This window comes from Pseudorca crassidens, chromosome 7 (genome assembly GCF_039906515.1).
Source record: "Pseudorca crassidens isolate mPseCra1 chromosome 7, mPseCra1.hap1, whole genome shotgun sequence".
In the NCBI taxonomy this organism is placed as follows: Eukaryota; Metazoa; Chordata; class Mammalia; order Artiodactyla; family Delphinidae; genus Pseudorca; species Pseudorca crassidens.
Genome location: NC_090302.1, coordinates 81,960,240 through 81,977,924, shown reverse-complemented (window position 1 = coordinate 81,977,924; position 17,685 = coordinate 81,960,240). Strand labels below are relative to the sequence as shown.

Sequence of the window (17,685 nt, the reverse complement as noted above, 5' to 3'; positions counted from 1 at the left end):
ACAGGTGCCCAAGTCACCATTCTACCAGACCCACAGGGGAACTGGCTCCTGGATTCAGCTTAATGGGGTTCAGGCAGGGTTCACCTGGGGAAGGAGAGCTGACATGACCTTGTGGGTGGGGACCTCCAAGCCAATTCAACGTACTGTTGCTGTTACTTTTACATCTAAATGTACAGTAGGAATCAACGCGTTACATACTTGTGTTTCCTCATACCATAAATGCCAGAGGAGATTCTCCTGATTGGGAAGAGCTGCACGTAGAGAAATGTTAGTACTCTTTTTTTTTTTTTTTTAGGGTACGCGGGCCTCTCACTGTTGTGGCCTCTCCCGTTGCAGAGCACAGGCTCCGGATGCGCAGGCTCAGCGGCCATGGCTCACGGGCCCAGCCGCTCCGCGGCATGTGGGATCTTCCCAGACCGGGGCACGAACCTGTGTCCCCTGCATCGGCAGGCGGACTCTCAACCACTGCACCACCAGGGAAGCCCCAGTACTTTTCTTTTAAAGTAAGAAAACAATTTTATTTACAACAGCATCAAAAAGCATAAAATACTTAGGAATAAATTTAATCAAGGAGGCGAAAGACATACACTGAAAACTACACAATGTTGTTGAAGGAAATTAAAGAAGACACAAATGGAAAGACATCTTGTGTTCACAAATTGAAGACTCAATATTGTCAAGATGTCAACACCACCGAAAGCAACCCACAGATTCAACGCAACCCCCACCAAAAGTCCAGGGACACTTTTTGCAGAAATAGAAAAATTTATCCCACAATGTATTATGGAATTTCAAAGAATCCCGAATAGCCAAAACAATCCTGAAAAAGAAAAGCAAAGTTGGAGGTCTCGCACTTCCTGAGAAATGTTAGTACTTTTGAGGCTCCACGATTTCAGCTACAAGTCTACAGGACTGATGATTTTGCCCACTGGAGCCTCTGACAATGGCAACCTCCATTTGTAGGTGCTCCTTGGGTCAACTTGGACTGAAAGACACCAAGGTGAGAAGGGATCAGTAAGTCTCGCTTGTCAATGGAAATATGTTCAAGAACACCACTGTTCTGGCCCCAGTGGCATCTTGGTTTTATATGAAAAAGTGGTAGCTATCCCCCAGGAGAAAAGTTATCCTTCACCTTCTCCTCCCTCTGGCTTTTCTGCTTGAAGCAAAGCCACCGGCTCAATGGGATCCTCAATTCACAGTTTCCCCTAAATGCCTGGGTCTGATTCACTGATGGTTTGGCTACACCGAGACCTGATAGGAGTTCTTGGACCTGTTGCAGCCATTCAATCTCACTGTTAACATGTAGAACCTAAAGTGGACAAGGTCACTATACTCAGTGGGCAGAATTCAAGGCCACTCTCTTATCTCTTACCAACAGTCCTCTTGATGAACCTTGTTATATTTGTATTGACTCTTAGGCTGTTGCCAATGGCCTAGCTCTTTGGTCTGTACTTTGAAAACTACAGACTGGCAGATTAAAAACACTCATCTTCTGTGGAGATGTGAACTGTGGAAACAAACCACAGCTGCTGACCCAACCACTTGGGTCTCTCATATAGATATCTATGGTGGAGTCGTTCTGATGAGACTAACTGGAGTCAAGCTGCTGACAGAGCTTTGCACTGCCTTTCTTGCCACTACTGCTGCCTGTGTCCATCATTGTACTGGACATGATCCACACTGATCAGAGTAGAAGAGTTTATGTTTCTGATGCAAAGGCTACCACTGCCTGTCAGACCTGGACTGCTGACAAAAGGTGACGCATTTGTCTCACAGAGAATAAGGCCACGTTGCATGAGTGTGGCCCCCACCCAATCCTGGCATTTTGAATACATTGGACGTTAGACCCTTGTCTCAGGGCTACTGGTGGTACCTCACTGCTCTTGACCTTTTTCAGCTTGGGTGTTATTGGTTTAGTCCAATCAACTGACTATAACCACACCATTGTGGCCCTTGAAACTAATGTGTCATGTTTTTGGCTTTCTGGACCATTTACAGTCTGACAATGGTATACTTTTTATTGCAAAAGCCACTCAACAATGGGGTACTGGCCAAGGTACTTAGAGAACTTTCCATGCTCTCTATTATCCACAGACATCTGGTATAGTTGAGTGTTGGAACAGTCACCTCAAAAATCGACTCAAAAAGATCTCTTACTCTATATCCCTCATCCCCTCCTAGTTCACATGCTTCAGTACTAGGTATTTTGGTCACTGAATGGGGCTGTCTCCAGATAGGGATCATCTCCTCTTGCCCACTTCCTAGGTAATGATAAGGACAAAAGGGGTGGGGTAGGGGTGTATAAACCTACTTTGAAAGTCCAGAATTCTGCCCTGGGCATGACACTTCTTTCTTTCCCCTACTGACAACTGCAGGCTGGCCTGGTTGGTACACCCTCTTGGTAGCAGCCCAGCCAAATGGAGCCTACGGGATTTAAACATAAATCTGTTTCAGCTACTTGAATTCTATTGTGGGATGGATATAGTCCTATCTTATAAGGATAGTGACTACATAGTTGAATACCTTGCTCCTTGAGTCCCCCTAACGTGTTGCATAAGGGCCAAAATGGGAGACATAATGGGTCCCTATATGTTTTATAAAAATGTTTTTATGCCTTTTGCACCTACCCTTCTGGATAAAAGGTCTGGGTGTGAGTAGGGGGTGACTGGGAGAAGGTGAAGTTATAGTTACTGGAATGGGACACACTGATTTTTGATGGGGGAGGTAAACAATCCCAGCACTAGGAGAAGGAGCATCTTGGACCTTGGGAGGCACAGGAAAAGGAGAGACATCAATGATCTTCCGTCTTTCAGAGCCATCCCTGGGTCTTTCCTCATGAAGAAAAACACTTAGGTGTGGCTCTCCTAAACTAGAAAACACTAAATTTAACTCACTGCTGGGTCTGCCATAGCTCACAGGAGAGCTCTGACCACAATTGCCATTCTCCTTAACCTTAGTAAGAAGCCAATTGAAAATGACAGGGAATGGCCTGGCCCTTGCACCTCCCATGCAAAACATGTGTCAGTACCTCTGGATATCTTTCCCACTCCCATTCCTGTAGCCTTCACTAGTCACTCTGTGGGGTGGATGAATGCCACCTGGCGGGCAGCAAGAATAAACAGCACAGTTTGGACTGCCTGCCTATAGGCAGTCCCTCCATAAACAAGGACTAGACTCAATTATTCAAACTGAACTAGGAACCCTAAGGCCTACCAACTAGTTGCTGACCACATTTAGGGGGTTCCAATAATTATAAGCATTTTCTTTCCAGGGACACCATGTGCACCCCCAGGACTGTACGTCTTATGTGGAAGTTAGGCATTAACTTTCCTCCTCTTAAAAACACAGTGGCTTGTGCTTTAGGGAAGGTCATATGAGACCCTTAAGAAACACCGTCAGTAGATCACAGAGCCCTCAGATTACTGGGAGGACTATCTGAAATGAAGCTGCTCTTGATAACTTGGGGGAGTTTCTCAGAGGAATTACTTACTTACTTGCTATCTATATGCAACCAGTGGGCAGTTATTCCTACAATGAGAACCACTGAATTAGAAGAGGTAGGACAAAATTTGTCCTGACTTCAGCTGAAAATGGATGACATCACATTGGCCCTAGAAGGCATTCAAGCCAGCCTCAGTTCACTGCTCAGAGCTGTTAGGATTGATATAATTGCCCTAGATTTCTTCCTTGCAGGCCATGGCAAAATACGTGCAACTGCTAAGACATCCTGCTGTAACTAGATTAATGCTTTGGGCCAAGGGGAAAAGTCAATACAGAAACAATACCTAGGAAGCAGCCAAAGTAGATTCTGATCGTTTATGGGATTTGTTCAGCTGATTGGGTCTGAAGCCCTGGGGAGCACAGTAATTAATACTGCAGGTTGGCCTCATCCTGCTATTTGGAGTCTATTGATGGTACCCTTATTAAATGTTATATGAAACAAATTTAATGGATTTGGTCCCAGCCTCTGATGGTCAGATTAATCAGAATGACAAACAGAGTGGCATACTGATGGGAAAGTTTGCCAGAAGCCAAGAAACAAGGAGTGGATATTATTGAGAGAAAATTTTTTATGGGTCTCTCATAATTCTGCACATCTTATAAATACAGGCACTGACTGCCTCTGGTGGGCAGAATAATGGCTCCCCAAAGATGTCCATATCCTAATCCCCAGAAACTATGAATCTGTCACCTTACATGCCAAAGGGACTCTGCAGATGTTATTAAGGATCCTAAAATGGAGAGATTATCCTGGATTATCTGGGAGGGCCCAACATCATCTCTATGAGGTCTTTACAAGGGAAAGAGGGAGGCAGGAAAGTCAGAGGAAATCGACAATGAAGCAGATGTTCAAGTGATCTGGCCACATGCCAAGGAATGAGGACAGTCTTTAGAAGCTGGAAAAAGGAAGGAATGGATTCTCCCCTAGAGTCTCCAGAAAGAACACAGCCTTTCAATTTTAGCCCTTTAAGATCCATTTTGGATTTCTGACCTCCAGAGTTGTAAGAAAAATATGTGCTGATTTAAGCGACTAAATTTATGGTTGTTATAGCAGCAATAGGAAATTAACACACTGTCTTTGTTCTGGACCATTTTTTCAAGGATATTTGTACAGTCATTTTTGAAAACCTAATATCTCCCTCCAGAGCAAAGGGCTGGAGGCTTACTGCACATTTAAAAGACATGGGCTCAGGACTTCCCTGGTGGCGCAGTGGTTAAGAAGGCACCTGCCAATGCAGGGGACAAGGGTTTGAGCCCTGGTCCGGGAAGATCCCACACACTGCGGAGCAACTAAGCCCATGCACCACAACTACTAAGCCTGCGCACCACAACTACTGAAGCCGGTGCGCCTAAAGCCCGCGCTCTGCAACAAGAGAAGCCACCACAATGAGAAGCCCGCACACCGCAACGAAGAGTAGCCCCCACTGGCCGCAACTGGAGAAAGCCTGTGCGCAGCAAGTAAGACCTAATGCAGCCAAAAATAAATAAATGAAATGAATTTATTAAAAATAAATAAATAAAAGACATGGGCTCCCCACGCTCTTATAATTCAACCCATTGCATGTACAGGTGTCACCTGGCCCCCTCTGCATCATTCTGCAGAAGTCAGGGATTGGGGAACCAGTGCAAGAAGATGCTGATTCACTGCCCACTGCTACCGCTGTTGTTGTTTCTAACATAAGAGTCATGTGCCTTCTGCCAGTATTCCATGAAACTGTTAGTTTATAAGTAGGAAAAAAATCTCAAACCCTTCACAATCCTTGTTAGATTATAGAACAACTCAGATAAGCTATGATGTTGTCTTCACCTTTCAACTCATTTGAGAACCAAGATTTTAAGAATTATTTGGATGAAATGAAAGGATTGGATGACTAAATTTTTTTAACACTTTTCATCTTCAAGTTGCCTTTTTTTTTTTTGACTGCGCTGTGCAGCTTGTGGGATCTTAGTTCCCCAAGCAGGGATTGAACCCAGGCCCTCAGCATTGAGAGAGTGGAGTCCTAACCACCGGACTGCCAGGGAATTCCCTTTAAGTTGCCTTCTTGAGTGCTACAAAACTCCCCAGCATCCGGAAGCATTCTTTTTTTTTCCAGAAGCATTATTATTCTCTGAAATTCCTAGATGATTTGCTTCATAGAGTTTGTACCCTTTAACTTACTTCTCTCTGCTTTCAGAGAACACCTAAAATTTCTCCATGGCTCATTTGGTTAGTTTATACAACAAGGTGGCAGACTCTTCATATAAGGTAACCTCCTAAGGTCAGGAAACACATTCCAAACACATGTGTTTGAATAAATTTGTCCTCTGAAATCATAAGGCTTGGAGTTTTACGCAGAATAAAACCAAGCTTGAGTCTAATTACAAAAATATTTATCCCTGTATTTGTATGTTTCCAGGAGAACCAGTCTTACCACTTCTGTAAGATATTCAAGGCTTGCCCTAGGAACTGTGTCTCAGGTTATCAGTAGTATCCTATTTATAAGAGAGGTCAAAAGAGAATAGTCTATGAATATTTTGAGGCATTTTCAGAAGGCCTGAATAAATTCAGACTCCTAATAAGAGATCAGTAGGTGAAATGTAATAACACTAAAAGCAAGTTTATAACAGAATCCTGGCAATACTTACCAATATTGGGGAAAATCCAAAGTAAGGTTTATCACGAGTAATATAATCAATAAAGAGACTGTAGTGAAATATGATTTTTTGATATTTGATAACATTTGCTATTCTACTTTGTGACAGAGGACTAGGAAAAATGTAGATAGTAGGGATGATCCCACCAGCTCTCTGTACAGCTTGGTTCCCAAGGGACATTTGGCAATGTCTAGAAACAGTTTTGATTGTCATAATAGTGGTGGGGTGGTAGTACTACTGGCATCTACTGAGTAAAGGTCAGGGATGCTGCTAAACATCTTACAATGCACAGGACCACACCCCACCACCTGCAAACAAAGAATGATCTGGTCTCAAATTTCAGTAGTGTCAAGGTTGAGAAACCCTGCTGTGTATGAACAAAAAAAACAGTGAGACCAGTGATGGAATAGTTCTGTATCCTGGCACCTAGTTATGGTTACATGCATCTATACATAGGATAAAATTGCATAGAAACACATACACACATGCACAAATCAATGAAGATTTAAAAATATGGTGAAAACTGAATATGGTCTGTAGTTTAGTTTACATATCAATTCCCTAGTTTGATATTATGCAGCAAAAATTTAAGATGTCACCATTGGGGGAAGCTGGGTGAAGGGTACAAGAGACTCTTTGGAGTACTATTTTTGCTACTTCCTTCGGAGTCTATAATTATTTCAAAATAAAAGTTAAAAAGAAATGGTGAGGGGGCTTCCCTGGTGGTGCAGTGGTTGAGAATCTGCCTGCCAATGCAGGGGACACGGGTTTGAGCCCTGGTCTGGGAAGATCCCACATGCCACGGAGCAACTGGGCCCGTGAGCCACAACTACTGAGCCTGCGCGTCTGGAGCCTGTACTCTGCAACAAGAGAGGCCACGACAGTGAGAGGCCCGTGCACCGCGATGAAGAGTGGCCCCTGCTCGCCGCAACTAGAGAAAGCCCTCGCACAGAAACGAAGACCCAACACAGCCAACAATAAATAAATAAATAAATAAATAAACAAATAAAAAGAAATGGTGAGTGACTTTCCTGGTGGTCCAGTGGGTAAGACTCCATGCTCCCAATGCAGGGGGCCCAGGTTTGATCCCTGGTCAGGGAACTAGATCCTGTATGCTGCAACTAAGAGTCCTCATGCTGCAACTAAGAGTCCGCATGCCACAACGAAGAAGCCCGCATGCCGCAACTATGAGCCTGCATGCCCCAACTAAAAAAAAAAGATCCGCATGCTGTAATGAAGATTCCACGTGCTGCAACCAAGACCCAGCACAGCCAAAATAAATAAATTAATTAATAAATTAAAAAACAAAAAAGAAATGGTGAGACTGGAGCAAAATAAGAACCACAGGTGTGTTCTTCAGAGAGGTTTCTCTTCCCTTGTGCCTCTGCTGGCCCCCTCGTTGCTTCTGTGTGTTATGCAGTGGCTGGCACAGCTGTGAGATCCTTAGCAGCTTGTATTCAAAGCTTGTGGTGGCTGTAGATGTATTTGTACATTCTACCCAGTGGTCTAAAGTTTTAGTTGACAAATTAATAAACAACCATCCTCACCACCTCTTCCGCAGTCCTAAGGCTCAGAAACTTATTGAACATTTTACCCTACTCCCTTTGATTTGGAAGTAGCCCTAGAGATATTTGTGGACTGTTCCTAAGCTGTGGACCACAGTTTAAGATCAGTGTCCTAGCAAAGCTTCTATTTCTCACCACTGCATCTTTCTCATGAAGTTGCCCCTTTCAACATACTTAACCAAATCATATCCATTCCTCAAGGTCTGGCTCAAATCATTTCCTTTAAAATCCTTCTCTGACTCTCTTTCCTTCCCTGGCACCAAGCAGGGAGTGAATAATGTTTCTTTCCTCTGAAACTATTGCAAAGCAAATAAGGCTCAGGTTATGTATGGTATGTATTATCTATCTATCATCTACCTATCATTGCACTATAAACCTTGGAGGAGACAAAGGAGTATAAAATATGATTTACTGATCTAAATGAATTTCTTCTCTAGTGGTAAAAATGACAGTTCAACAATTCATGTTAGCAGTAAATGCTCTCTTGCCAAGAAATTAGCTTAGGCGTTGTGTGGTACTAATGATGATTAAGACTTGATCCCTGTATTCAAGGACCTTGTCTAATAAAAGAAATATGCACATAATTTAAGTGTAACACAAGGCGGAATGTGATAAGTGACAGCAGAAAGGTAATAAAGTCATATGGGAATATATTTAGAGAATATGTCTGATCAAAAAATGTAATCAGGGAAAAATTGTTAGGGAATATCACATTTCAGGTAAGTCTTGAAGGATGGGTAAAACAAGTCAAAATGGGAGGGAAGAATTTCTACTTGCAGTAAAAATGTTGTGTTGAAACCTACAGGCAGGAAAGCACGAGGCAAGCTTGGAATGCTTAGTGGACTCACTTGGTTGAGGGTAAGATATGAATGAGGAGCAAGGTTTTTTGGTCACAGAGGGCCCTGGACGCTATGCCACAAGTTTAGATATTATTCTGAAAGTTTGGTGAGAGTTAATGACAATTTTCTGGGTGTCACAATGGAAGCTTAGTTCTGGAAGGATAACATATGGCACCAATAGAAAATAGTTTTGAGGATGGTGACTTTAGACTGAGGCAAAGGAATCTGTAGGAGGTTATTGTTGCAATCTAGGCCAGAATTAATGAGGTTGTGAACTAGACTGGTAGCAGGAGAAACAGTTTTAGATAATAGAAGGTATGTTACAAGTGATGAATTGTCAGGTGAAGTGTACAAATGATTATGATGGTCAGAGGAAAAAATTATTCTGCTTGGGTGTTTTCTAAGAGAGAAAGCAGCAATAATGGACACAAACTCAGGGGGTGTAGTGACTTGAAGGAATGATCATAGGTGAGAAAACTACAATGTACATGTGCTTCTAGAGATGAGAGTAAATATGTTTGACTGCAGCAGATTGTATCTATAAAGTAATGGGAGTGAAGCTTGAAAGACCAGGAGCTAGTTGTAGAAGGCCTTGCATCCAGTTAAGAAGCTTGGGCTTCAGTTTTGAGACAATGGGAGTTTAGAATGGATCTCGAGTAGGGGAGTAACATGATGAAGGCGTGTTATTTACACCACTTATTTGACATATGTACCATCTTGTGTTATTATGTAAGTTTAATCCTGGACACAGGATTAAAGTTTGCTCAATAAATTCTTGTTGATTGACTGAATCGATTGACTCATTTTGTCAAGGAAGAATTCTTCTACCATGTGAATAATAATCTCATTAATATACTTTAATTTTGAATATTGAGACTTATAAAAAGGGATCTATCCAGTTAGATCTGGCTCATATTGGCTTGTGAAAACTGAATGATAAATTTCAGGAATTTTGTGAGCAAGAACCACAAGTTGGTAGCTTGAGATTGGCCATTTTGCAAGTATTGACATCAAGGAGATTGGGAAATGCTAAAAAATCAAAGCTTGTTTTCTGGAGAGTTGGTTATTATATCACCACGGCACTGCTTATCTCCACCTCCCTTCATTCTTCTAACCCCCTCCTCAAGGTTTTTGAGGGCGGAGACTGAATCTTATTTGTCTCTGTATCCTCAACACAGTATTTGGATATTAACGTGCTCAATTAATGTTTATAGAATGAATGAAATATGCTCTTGTAATTTTTTTCCAGACTATTTAATAAACAAAAATCATTCAAAAGAAATTCAAATAGAAATCTAGACCTTGTGGGCCAAATCAGATCCTATGCCTGTTTTTGTAAGTAGCTTTACTCGGACACGGCCAGGCTTAGTCATGTATGTATTGTCTATGGTTGCTTTGTGCTACAAGGGCAGAGCTGAGTATCTGAGACAGGAAATGTATGGCCCACAAAGCCCAACGTATCTACTATCTAGTCCTCTCTGAAAGTTTGCTGATCCCTGATCTAGACCCACACATCCAACAGTTTCTTAAAAGGTAGGATTGTTTCTAAAAAGGGCCATAATGAATTACTATACCGTATATTCTTATAGATAAATTATATTACTTCATAAATTGTGCATAGACATCAGAATTTTGTAGAAATTAATGTAGACACAGATAATTATGGAGCAATTTCATAAGCGTAGGGTTAGATATAAATGGTTTTCCAGTGGTGGAACTTTCTACCTTGAGAAGTAATGATTACCTCACATGTAAACATAAGCAAATAGTCATCCTTTAGCAGAAAGCCTTGTGTAATTTGTTCATGTTATTGAACAATGCTGCCAGAAACATAGCTGATATGAAATGATGTCTATATTGCAATTTATACTTTAAGAACTTCTCTTAGACCCAGATTCCAAAATGGCTCTGCTAAAAAGTGGTCTTCATGCAAGAGTACTTATAGCCAGAACACAGTTGTATGGTTTAAGAACAGAAATACACAGTGTATCTTTGCATACACGGTGTGGTGTCAAGAGTTTACATTTGCAATACTGGTTAATAAAGTTCAGGTCCAGTGTTGTACATTCCTTGCAAGTCATCTTTAAAGGCAAATGACGAGGTCATTTAAAATTTATAATTCTCTACGGGAAAATTAACTTCCTGTTTCTTATTTGTACCCATACTACATCGATAATAATTTTTGAACAACTACCTTTAATGCCACCTAAAGTCTGAAATGGAGCAGTAACTTAATTTGATAGAATATAAAATGAACACCTCAGCTACATTAAACTGCCCCAGTTGGGTGGGCACTCCTTGGGTACCCTGTTTCTGCCCCAAACATCCTGGGGAACCGCATTCACAGAGAATTCAGGGGTGGGCTAGCAGGGCTGTCAGCGCGGGAGCGAAGGCCATTGTCAACACAGGTGGCCTGATCACCTGACCAAACCGGGCTGACCCGAGGGTGGGAAGCTCTGGTCGTGGAGCAATGACTCCGCGGAACTGCGCAGGGTAGCTACAGGCGCGTACACCATTTTCCCTTCGTTATGATGAGGATTTTTTTTTCCTCCATTAACCTTTCACCCCCGGCGCACCGGACTGTAAGAGCAAGCGTTTTAAATTTTTCAAGTATGCAAAACTTAAGCACATTTAAAAATGAACCACATAAAAAAAAAATGAACCACAAAAAACCCTCGCAGGCATGTTTCAGACCCTCCTCCCAGTGGGGGTATGCGAAGCCAGCACAGGCGCGGAGTGGGTGCGCACCGTAACCGCGGGGTGTGAGATGACTGGGTGGAAGAAACTACCTAGCCCGCCAGCGCGCAGGCGTATTTCCGACCTCAGCGCCCAGTGGTCGAGCCCCCTTTCCAGTAATTTCGCTAGCCGTGACGTCATCCCTATGCGCCCTTACGGTGCCTCCCAGAAGCCGCAAATTCATTTTTTGGTAAAGGGGTAAAAAGGAATGAACTGACCTCTTCCGCCCCACTTTGTTTTTAGTCCTTCTCTCTGAATGCGCCTACGCTTTGCAATGGAACGGGAGAGGGAAAGAAAACCGGCCACAGCTCCAAGCGGCAGCAGGCAAGCATGACTCGGCGACGTCGCCAGCCACGTTACCCGGCGTGCCCCGCGCGGCGCCGGCAGAGGGACGTGGGGGGAGGGGCGGGGAGGAGGAAGCGGCGGCGGCTGCGGATGTCGCTGCGACCGAGTGGCGTCTGAGCACACGGCGGCTGCTGAGCGCCCGACCCGGGCCTGCGCCAGAGCCCACGCCAAGCTCCGCGGCTCCTCGCCCGCTACGGCGGCCTTGTGCCCGTTGTCACTGAGGCGACGTGCCCCACATTCTCCGCTGCTCGGGCTTGCCGGCTCTGGCGTCCCCTGGCTCCCCCTCGCTCGCCCGCTCCCTCCTGCGCGCCTGAGTCACCGCCGCCGCCATGGCCGAGAATGGTGAAAGCGGCGGCCCTCCGAGCTCCCAGGACAGCGCCGCCGCTGCCGAAGGTGCCGGCGCCCCCGCCGCCGCCGCTGCTGCCTCCACGGAACCCAAGATCATGAAAGTCACCGTGAAGACCCCGAAGGAGAAGGAGGAGTTCGCAGTGCCCGAGAATAGCTCCGTCCAGCAGGTGAGGGCCGCCCGAGGCTCGGGGCGGGGTGGGGATGGCGGCAGGACCTCCTCCCGCGGCGGGAGAAGCTTTTGCAAGGGCCTAGGAGGAGGGGGTCGTCCCCGGAGCTGCCCTCGGCTTTTCTCCCGGGCCTCCTCCCAAGTTAGATCACACCCAGGTTCGTGGGTTTGCACCTGGGGACGCCGCAGAGGTTTGTGGCGGGGCCGCGCGGCCTGTTTGCGGGACGTGCCGACGCCGCTTTCCACAGCGCCTTCCTCCTGCTCGGGCGTCCGCAGACCCCCAGCCGCCTCCCCCAGCTCCCCGCCCCCAGCCGCCTCCCTCCGGCTCCTCACAAAGGAAAGGGACCCGCCGCCTGGCTCCAGGCGGGGTGGAGGCTGGGCGAGGGTTTGCCTTAGCCTAGTCCGCGGTTTTGTCTCATGAAGGAAAAAAAAGAGGGGGTGCTCATTGTTTTACCTGCCTGCGGGTTAAGGTGGATTTTGGGGGGTGAGGATCACGTGTACATTTAGTTCTGCTGAAATCTTTCCCACCTTCCAGTCTTTAAAGAAAAAATTATAATGTAGAAATTGCTTTCAGCCGCATCTTAATAGTACAAGGCTTAAGGAGAAAGGTGGATGACTTTCAGTTACGACTTGCTGGATTTCTTTTTAAAGTATATTTGTTATCCCTTAGATGCTAATCGTTGGGGAGGATTTTGTTTCATTTTAGAGGGATAGCTATGTTCTTCAGATACTAGCGCTTGCAATCTGATAAAAGAGAACGAAATTGGAGTTACTGGAGAAAAATAAAAAATAACTCACGGCTTAAAATCTGTTCAGGAATACAAATTTTGTAGTTAATAATCTTGAGGAATTTAACAAATCGTTTTAGTTTGTTGTTGAATATACGTCCCAGGATATTGCCCTAATTATTGAATTGATTTCAGGCAATGTGAACAGTTTATGAAGAAGCAAAAATTCCTGAAATGTACCTACAGATTTCCCTAGGAATAATAAATGATTGGGGTATTTTTTTATGTAATTCTGAAAGGTGGTGTGTAGTGAGAAACTTTGACCACCTATTGAATCACTTCTTTTGGTCTCTCAATTCTCCTATAAAAATTTTCCTTAACATTTTAATATTTTGCGGCCTACAGGAAAATTGAAATGTGCAGTGAACACCCATGTGTCCCTCACCTTAATTAGAGTTTTGCTTTATTTGCTGCATGGCACAATTAATCATTTATCAGTCAATTTTATTTTTTGGGTGCATTTCAAAGTAAGTTGCAAGTATTAGTACATGTTACCCTTAAAAAGCACTTAAGCAATGTGCATATCATTAACCTGAGTTCAATTTTTAACTTAAAATTTTTTTTTACGTACGTTTGACTTGCAGTGAAATGCGCACGGTTGCCATTCCACGAGTTTACACAAATACATACACCTGTTTAATCCGAAGCCTAATGGAGTTGTAGAACTTCGTAATTAACTAGAAAGTTCCCTCTTGCCCTTTTCCAGTCAGTTCAGTCACTCCCCTCTGTCAACCAGTGTTTTGATATTTTTCCTCCATGGACTTGTTTTGCTTATTCTAGAATTTCACATAAGTGGGGTTATATGGTATGTACTCTTGGGAAAGGCTTTTTCATTCAGCTTAGTGTTTTTAAGTCTCGTGTATCCTCAGTAGTTCTCTCCTTTTCATTGCTGTGTTGTCTTCCATTGTATGAATATACCACCACTAACTGGGCTCTTTCCAGTTAGTTGCTATGAGTACTCTTATACAAATCTGTATTGTTGGACAAATGCGTTTATCTCTCCTGTTAGAAGTGCTTAAAAGTGGAATGACTGGGTCATAGCGTAGCTGTACGTTTAGTTTCATAAGGAACTATGTTTTTTAAAAGTGCTTGTACCATTTTACAGTCACACTGATAGTACATGGGAATTCCCGTTGCTCCACATTCCTACTAACATTTGATAGTATCAGTCTTTTTTTAGTGGGTGTGTAGCCATATTAACTTTTGAAGCCCATAGTTCTATCTAGGATTCCTGGTTCAGGTCTTCACCATCCTGGCTGCTTTCAGTATTTTACTGTAAAAGATTAGAAATAAAGTCAATATTTTGTAAATAGAAGAATTCATTTAGTTCAGTTTATTATGCTTTTATCTGTGAGGATTTTTTAACTTTTTGTGATGGTGAAACTAGAATTTCAAATTCTGTGGAAGTTTTAGTTTTACTCCTCTGTAACCAAAGTAAAATTTTAATAGATAAAATTAAAGTCTCTCTGTGGCAACTTTTTGTCATGGCAGTTGAATTTTTGTTTTGACGAATACTTTCTGTTGAAGCAGAAAACGTGATAAAAATTGAAGCTCATCACTGCGTCAAGAACCAGAAGACAAATTGAACTACTATGGGCTCTGTTAGGGGAAGTACATACAGAAAAATGTACAAGAATAAGAAAAGTAGTTTTCACATCGTTTGTAAAATTCTACCTGAAGCACACAAAAAAAGCATCTGTCATTTTATAATTTTAAATTTTTTCTAAGGGTTTCACAGATTTAAACTATTTGCTACAGATTAAAATTTGTCATTAAAATAAACTTAATGACATTGAGATTTCACTAAAAATGTTTAGTAAAAAATTGGGAAGTATTTGGTTCGGAAAATTCTTATCTAATCTTAGAGATAAAGAGGGTAAGCAAAAGACCTACAAAAGGATAATATTGAAAGCTTAGGCTTTCTATCAGGCAAATCCCATTTTCTGCAATTTAAAATTTCTTTCACTGTTTCTATATAATGTAAATTCTCAATACATTATGCTGAAGTAGTATTTATGTGAACATGTTCTAATAATTGATGAAACTATTAAATCTCTTAGGTATAAAAAAGTTGTAAGGTGGTTATTAATTTTCTTGTTTTTCCCTCAATTTCTGTTTGTGTATAACAGGCAGAAACAAGATACTTTAATACAGTTTGTATTTAACACTTACAACTTGTTCAATTGATAATAAAGCTTATACTTTTTTAAAATTAAAGTGAAATTTATTTTTCATTGCGTACTCAGAATCAGTTGAGTAATGTTTAAATTTCTAACTAAAGGTGGTTAGAATATAAACTTCACTATGTTCCAAGATGATTTCATTAATAAGGGTTTTCATAATATAAGTAGATAGATTTTTAAAAATGTGTAATGGCAAAAAGTCCCTGTGTATGAGATTATGTTTTCTATTAATCATTATTTTCTATTGGAAACAGTTTGAGGATTTCTAAGTGTTAAACAAGATGAAGTCCAGAGGAATGTTGTCTGTGTGTGAGTGGTTAAAATTAGTGCAGAGAATGGGAAGGGCAGTTTTGTATACTAGCTCCTAACTAGCTTGTTCTGGGATTTTTGTGGCTCTCTAGATTATAGTGTAAGATTTTGAAATGCAGTCACCTGAAATATTCAGGCAGTGTATATTCTAGTTTTAGAAAATACCTTTGTCACTTGAATCTTTTAGAAAAATACTAACATACTTAGACATAACGTAAATATTATGTATTGAATAGAAGTGAACCTTTCCTTGATAAGAGAAATTATATTGCGTCAGTGTCATCATCACAAACATCATTTAAAATTATACTTTATAGGGTGGATCTAGAACTCTTGTCCACAGTGGTGCCACCAGCCACATCTGACTGTTGAACACTTAAAATGTGGCTAGACTGATTTGAAATGTGCTGTAGGGGTAAAATACACACCAGATTTTGAAAACTTTTGGCTTGTTTCTTTGCATAATGTTTTCAACATTTATCCATATTGTAGCATGTATCAGTACTTCCTTTTTATTGCTGAATAATATTCCCATGTATGGATATATATGTTACATTTTATTTTTCAATTAGTTGAGGGACATTTGGGTTGTTTCTACTTGACCATTATGAATAACGCCTATGTGACTACTTATACAAGTTTTTTGTGGCCATATGTTTTCATATTTCTTGAGCATATGCCTGTGAGTTGAATTACTGGGTCATGTGATAGCTCTGTGTTTACCTTTTTGAGGGACTGCCAAACTATTTTCCAAAGTGGCTGTACCAATTTTTATTCCCACCAGAAGTGCATGAGGATTCCAATCACTTTCCATTGTGTATAACACTTGTTATTGGTCTGTGTTTGATCGTAGTCTTCCTAATTGCTGTGAAGTACCTTACTGTGATTGCTTGGCTTCCTGTTGCTCAAGCAGCAGTTCTTAATATGGTCTGGGGGATCACCAGGGCCCTTCTCGGAGGATCATAAGATCAAAATTAGTTTCATGATAGTTCTGAGAGGTTATTTGTGTTTTTCACTCTAATTTTATCACAAACAAGCAGCGTACTTTTTCAGAATCTTTTAGATGTGAAAATCCAATTGTCTTCTATTATGAGACTAAAGTGATGTGCAAAAATTTAAAACAGTGCTATTCTTCAAACTAGGAAAATAGCTATTTTTCATAAAAAAGGTATTTAATGTAATGAGTTTGTTATCTTGAATGAAGTTTTAAAAGATTTCTCAGTTTTAATTTCTAGTATATCAATAGATATAACCTACATAAACAAAAACTCTGGGGTTTCAAATTTGTAAGAGTTGTGTCCTGAGGCCAAAAATTGCTGCAATGGAGTATTTAATAGATTACGTAGATACTTACAAGATTGAGGATTGGGGTTCCCTAATGGCGCAGTGGTTGTTGGGAGTCCACCTGCCAATGTAGGGGATGCGGGTTCGAGCCCTGGTCTGGGAAGGTCCCACATGCCATGGAGCAACTAAGCCCGTGAGCCACAACTGCTGAGACTGGCGTGCCACAACTACTGAAGCCCGCGCGCCTGGAGCTGTGCTCCATAACAAGAGGAGCCAACTCAATGAGAAGCCCACGCACCGCAACGAAGAGTACCCCCTGCTCGCTGCAACTAGAGAAAGCCCGCGCGCAGCAGTGAAGACCAAGGCGCCACAAATAAATACATAAATTAATTTTTAAAAAAGATTGAGGATTGACTTCAATAAATTACCGTTATTTCTTGCCTAGAAACTGTGGTAGCCTACTGGTCAGTCTCCTCCATTAATTCCTAGAGCAATCTCTGAAAAATATTAATCAGATCATTTTATTCTCTACATAAAACTAACAGCTCCCCATTGATCTTGGACTTATATAATGTGGCCATGAGGCCCTGTGAGATAAGATTCTATCCTGTGTCTCCATTCTGACACCATCTTTCCTCCTTGGCTCTTGCTTTATTGATTTCTTAGTTCCTTGACCTGTTAATCACATTTTTTTCCTGCCTCAGGAGTTTTGTGCAGTTTGTTTTTGCTACCTGGAACGCCTCCTACTCTTTGCCCATTCTCAGTGCAAAGGTCACTTTCTCAAAGAAGTATCCCTGATTTTCCAGAGTTGGTTGGGATTCCCCATTGTACTTTCTCACAGCACCCTGTTTTTGGTCATAATTTATTACAATTTAAAGTCTATATGTGATTATTTGATTAATGCTTTTTTTTTGCTAGAGAGGATCTGTGATCACTATTGTGTTACCAGAGCTTAGCACATAGTATGTGTTCAGTAAATATTTGTTT

At 41.9% G+C, this 17,685-nt stretch overlaps 1 protein-coding gene and 1 long non-coding RNA gene across 3 annotated transcripts in view; one reads left to right on the top strand and one right to left on the bottom strand.

Moving 5' to 3' along the window:
- LOC137227985 (uncharacterized) overlaps positions 1–11,648 on the bottom strand; it is a 45,921-nt gene extending 34,273 nt beyond the window's left edge. Inside the window, exon 1 of the long non-coding RNA XR_010945098.1 lies at positions 11,494–11,648. This is a non-coding gene — a long non-coding RNA (uncharacterized lncRNA). The remainder of the gene's footprint in view (positions 1–11,493) is intronic.
- A 68-nt stretch (positions 11,649–11,716) lies between these two features.
- The window catches only part of UBQLN1 (ubiquilin 1), a 48,813-nt gene continuing 42,844 nt past the window's right edge, over positions 11,717–17,685 (top strand). For both annotated transcript variants that reach the window (XM_067744697.1, XM_067744696.1), the window contains exon 1: positions 11,717–12,135. In XM_067744697.1, the coding sequence (XP_067600798.1) occupies positions 11,950–12,135 (186 nt within the window). In that variant the 5' untranslated portion in view covers positions 11,717–11,949. The remainder of the gene's footprint in view (positions 12,136–17,685) is intronic.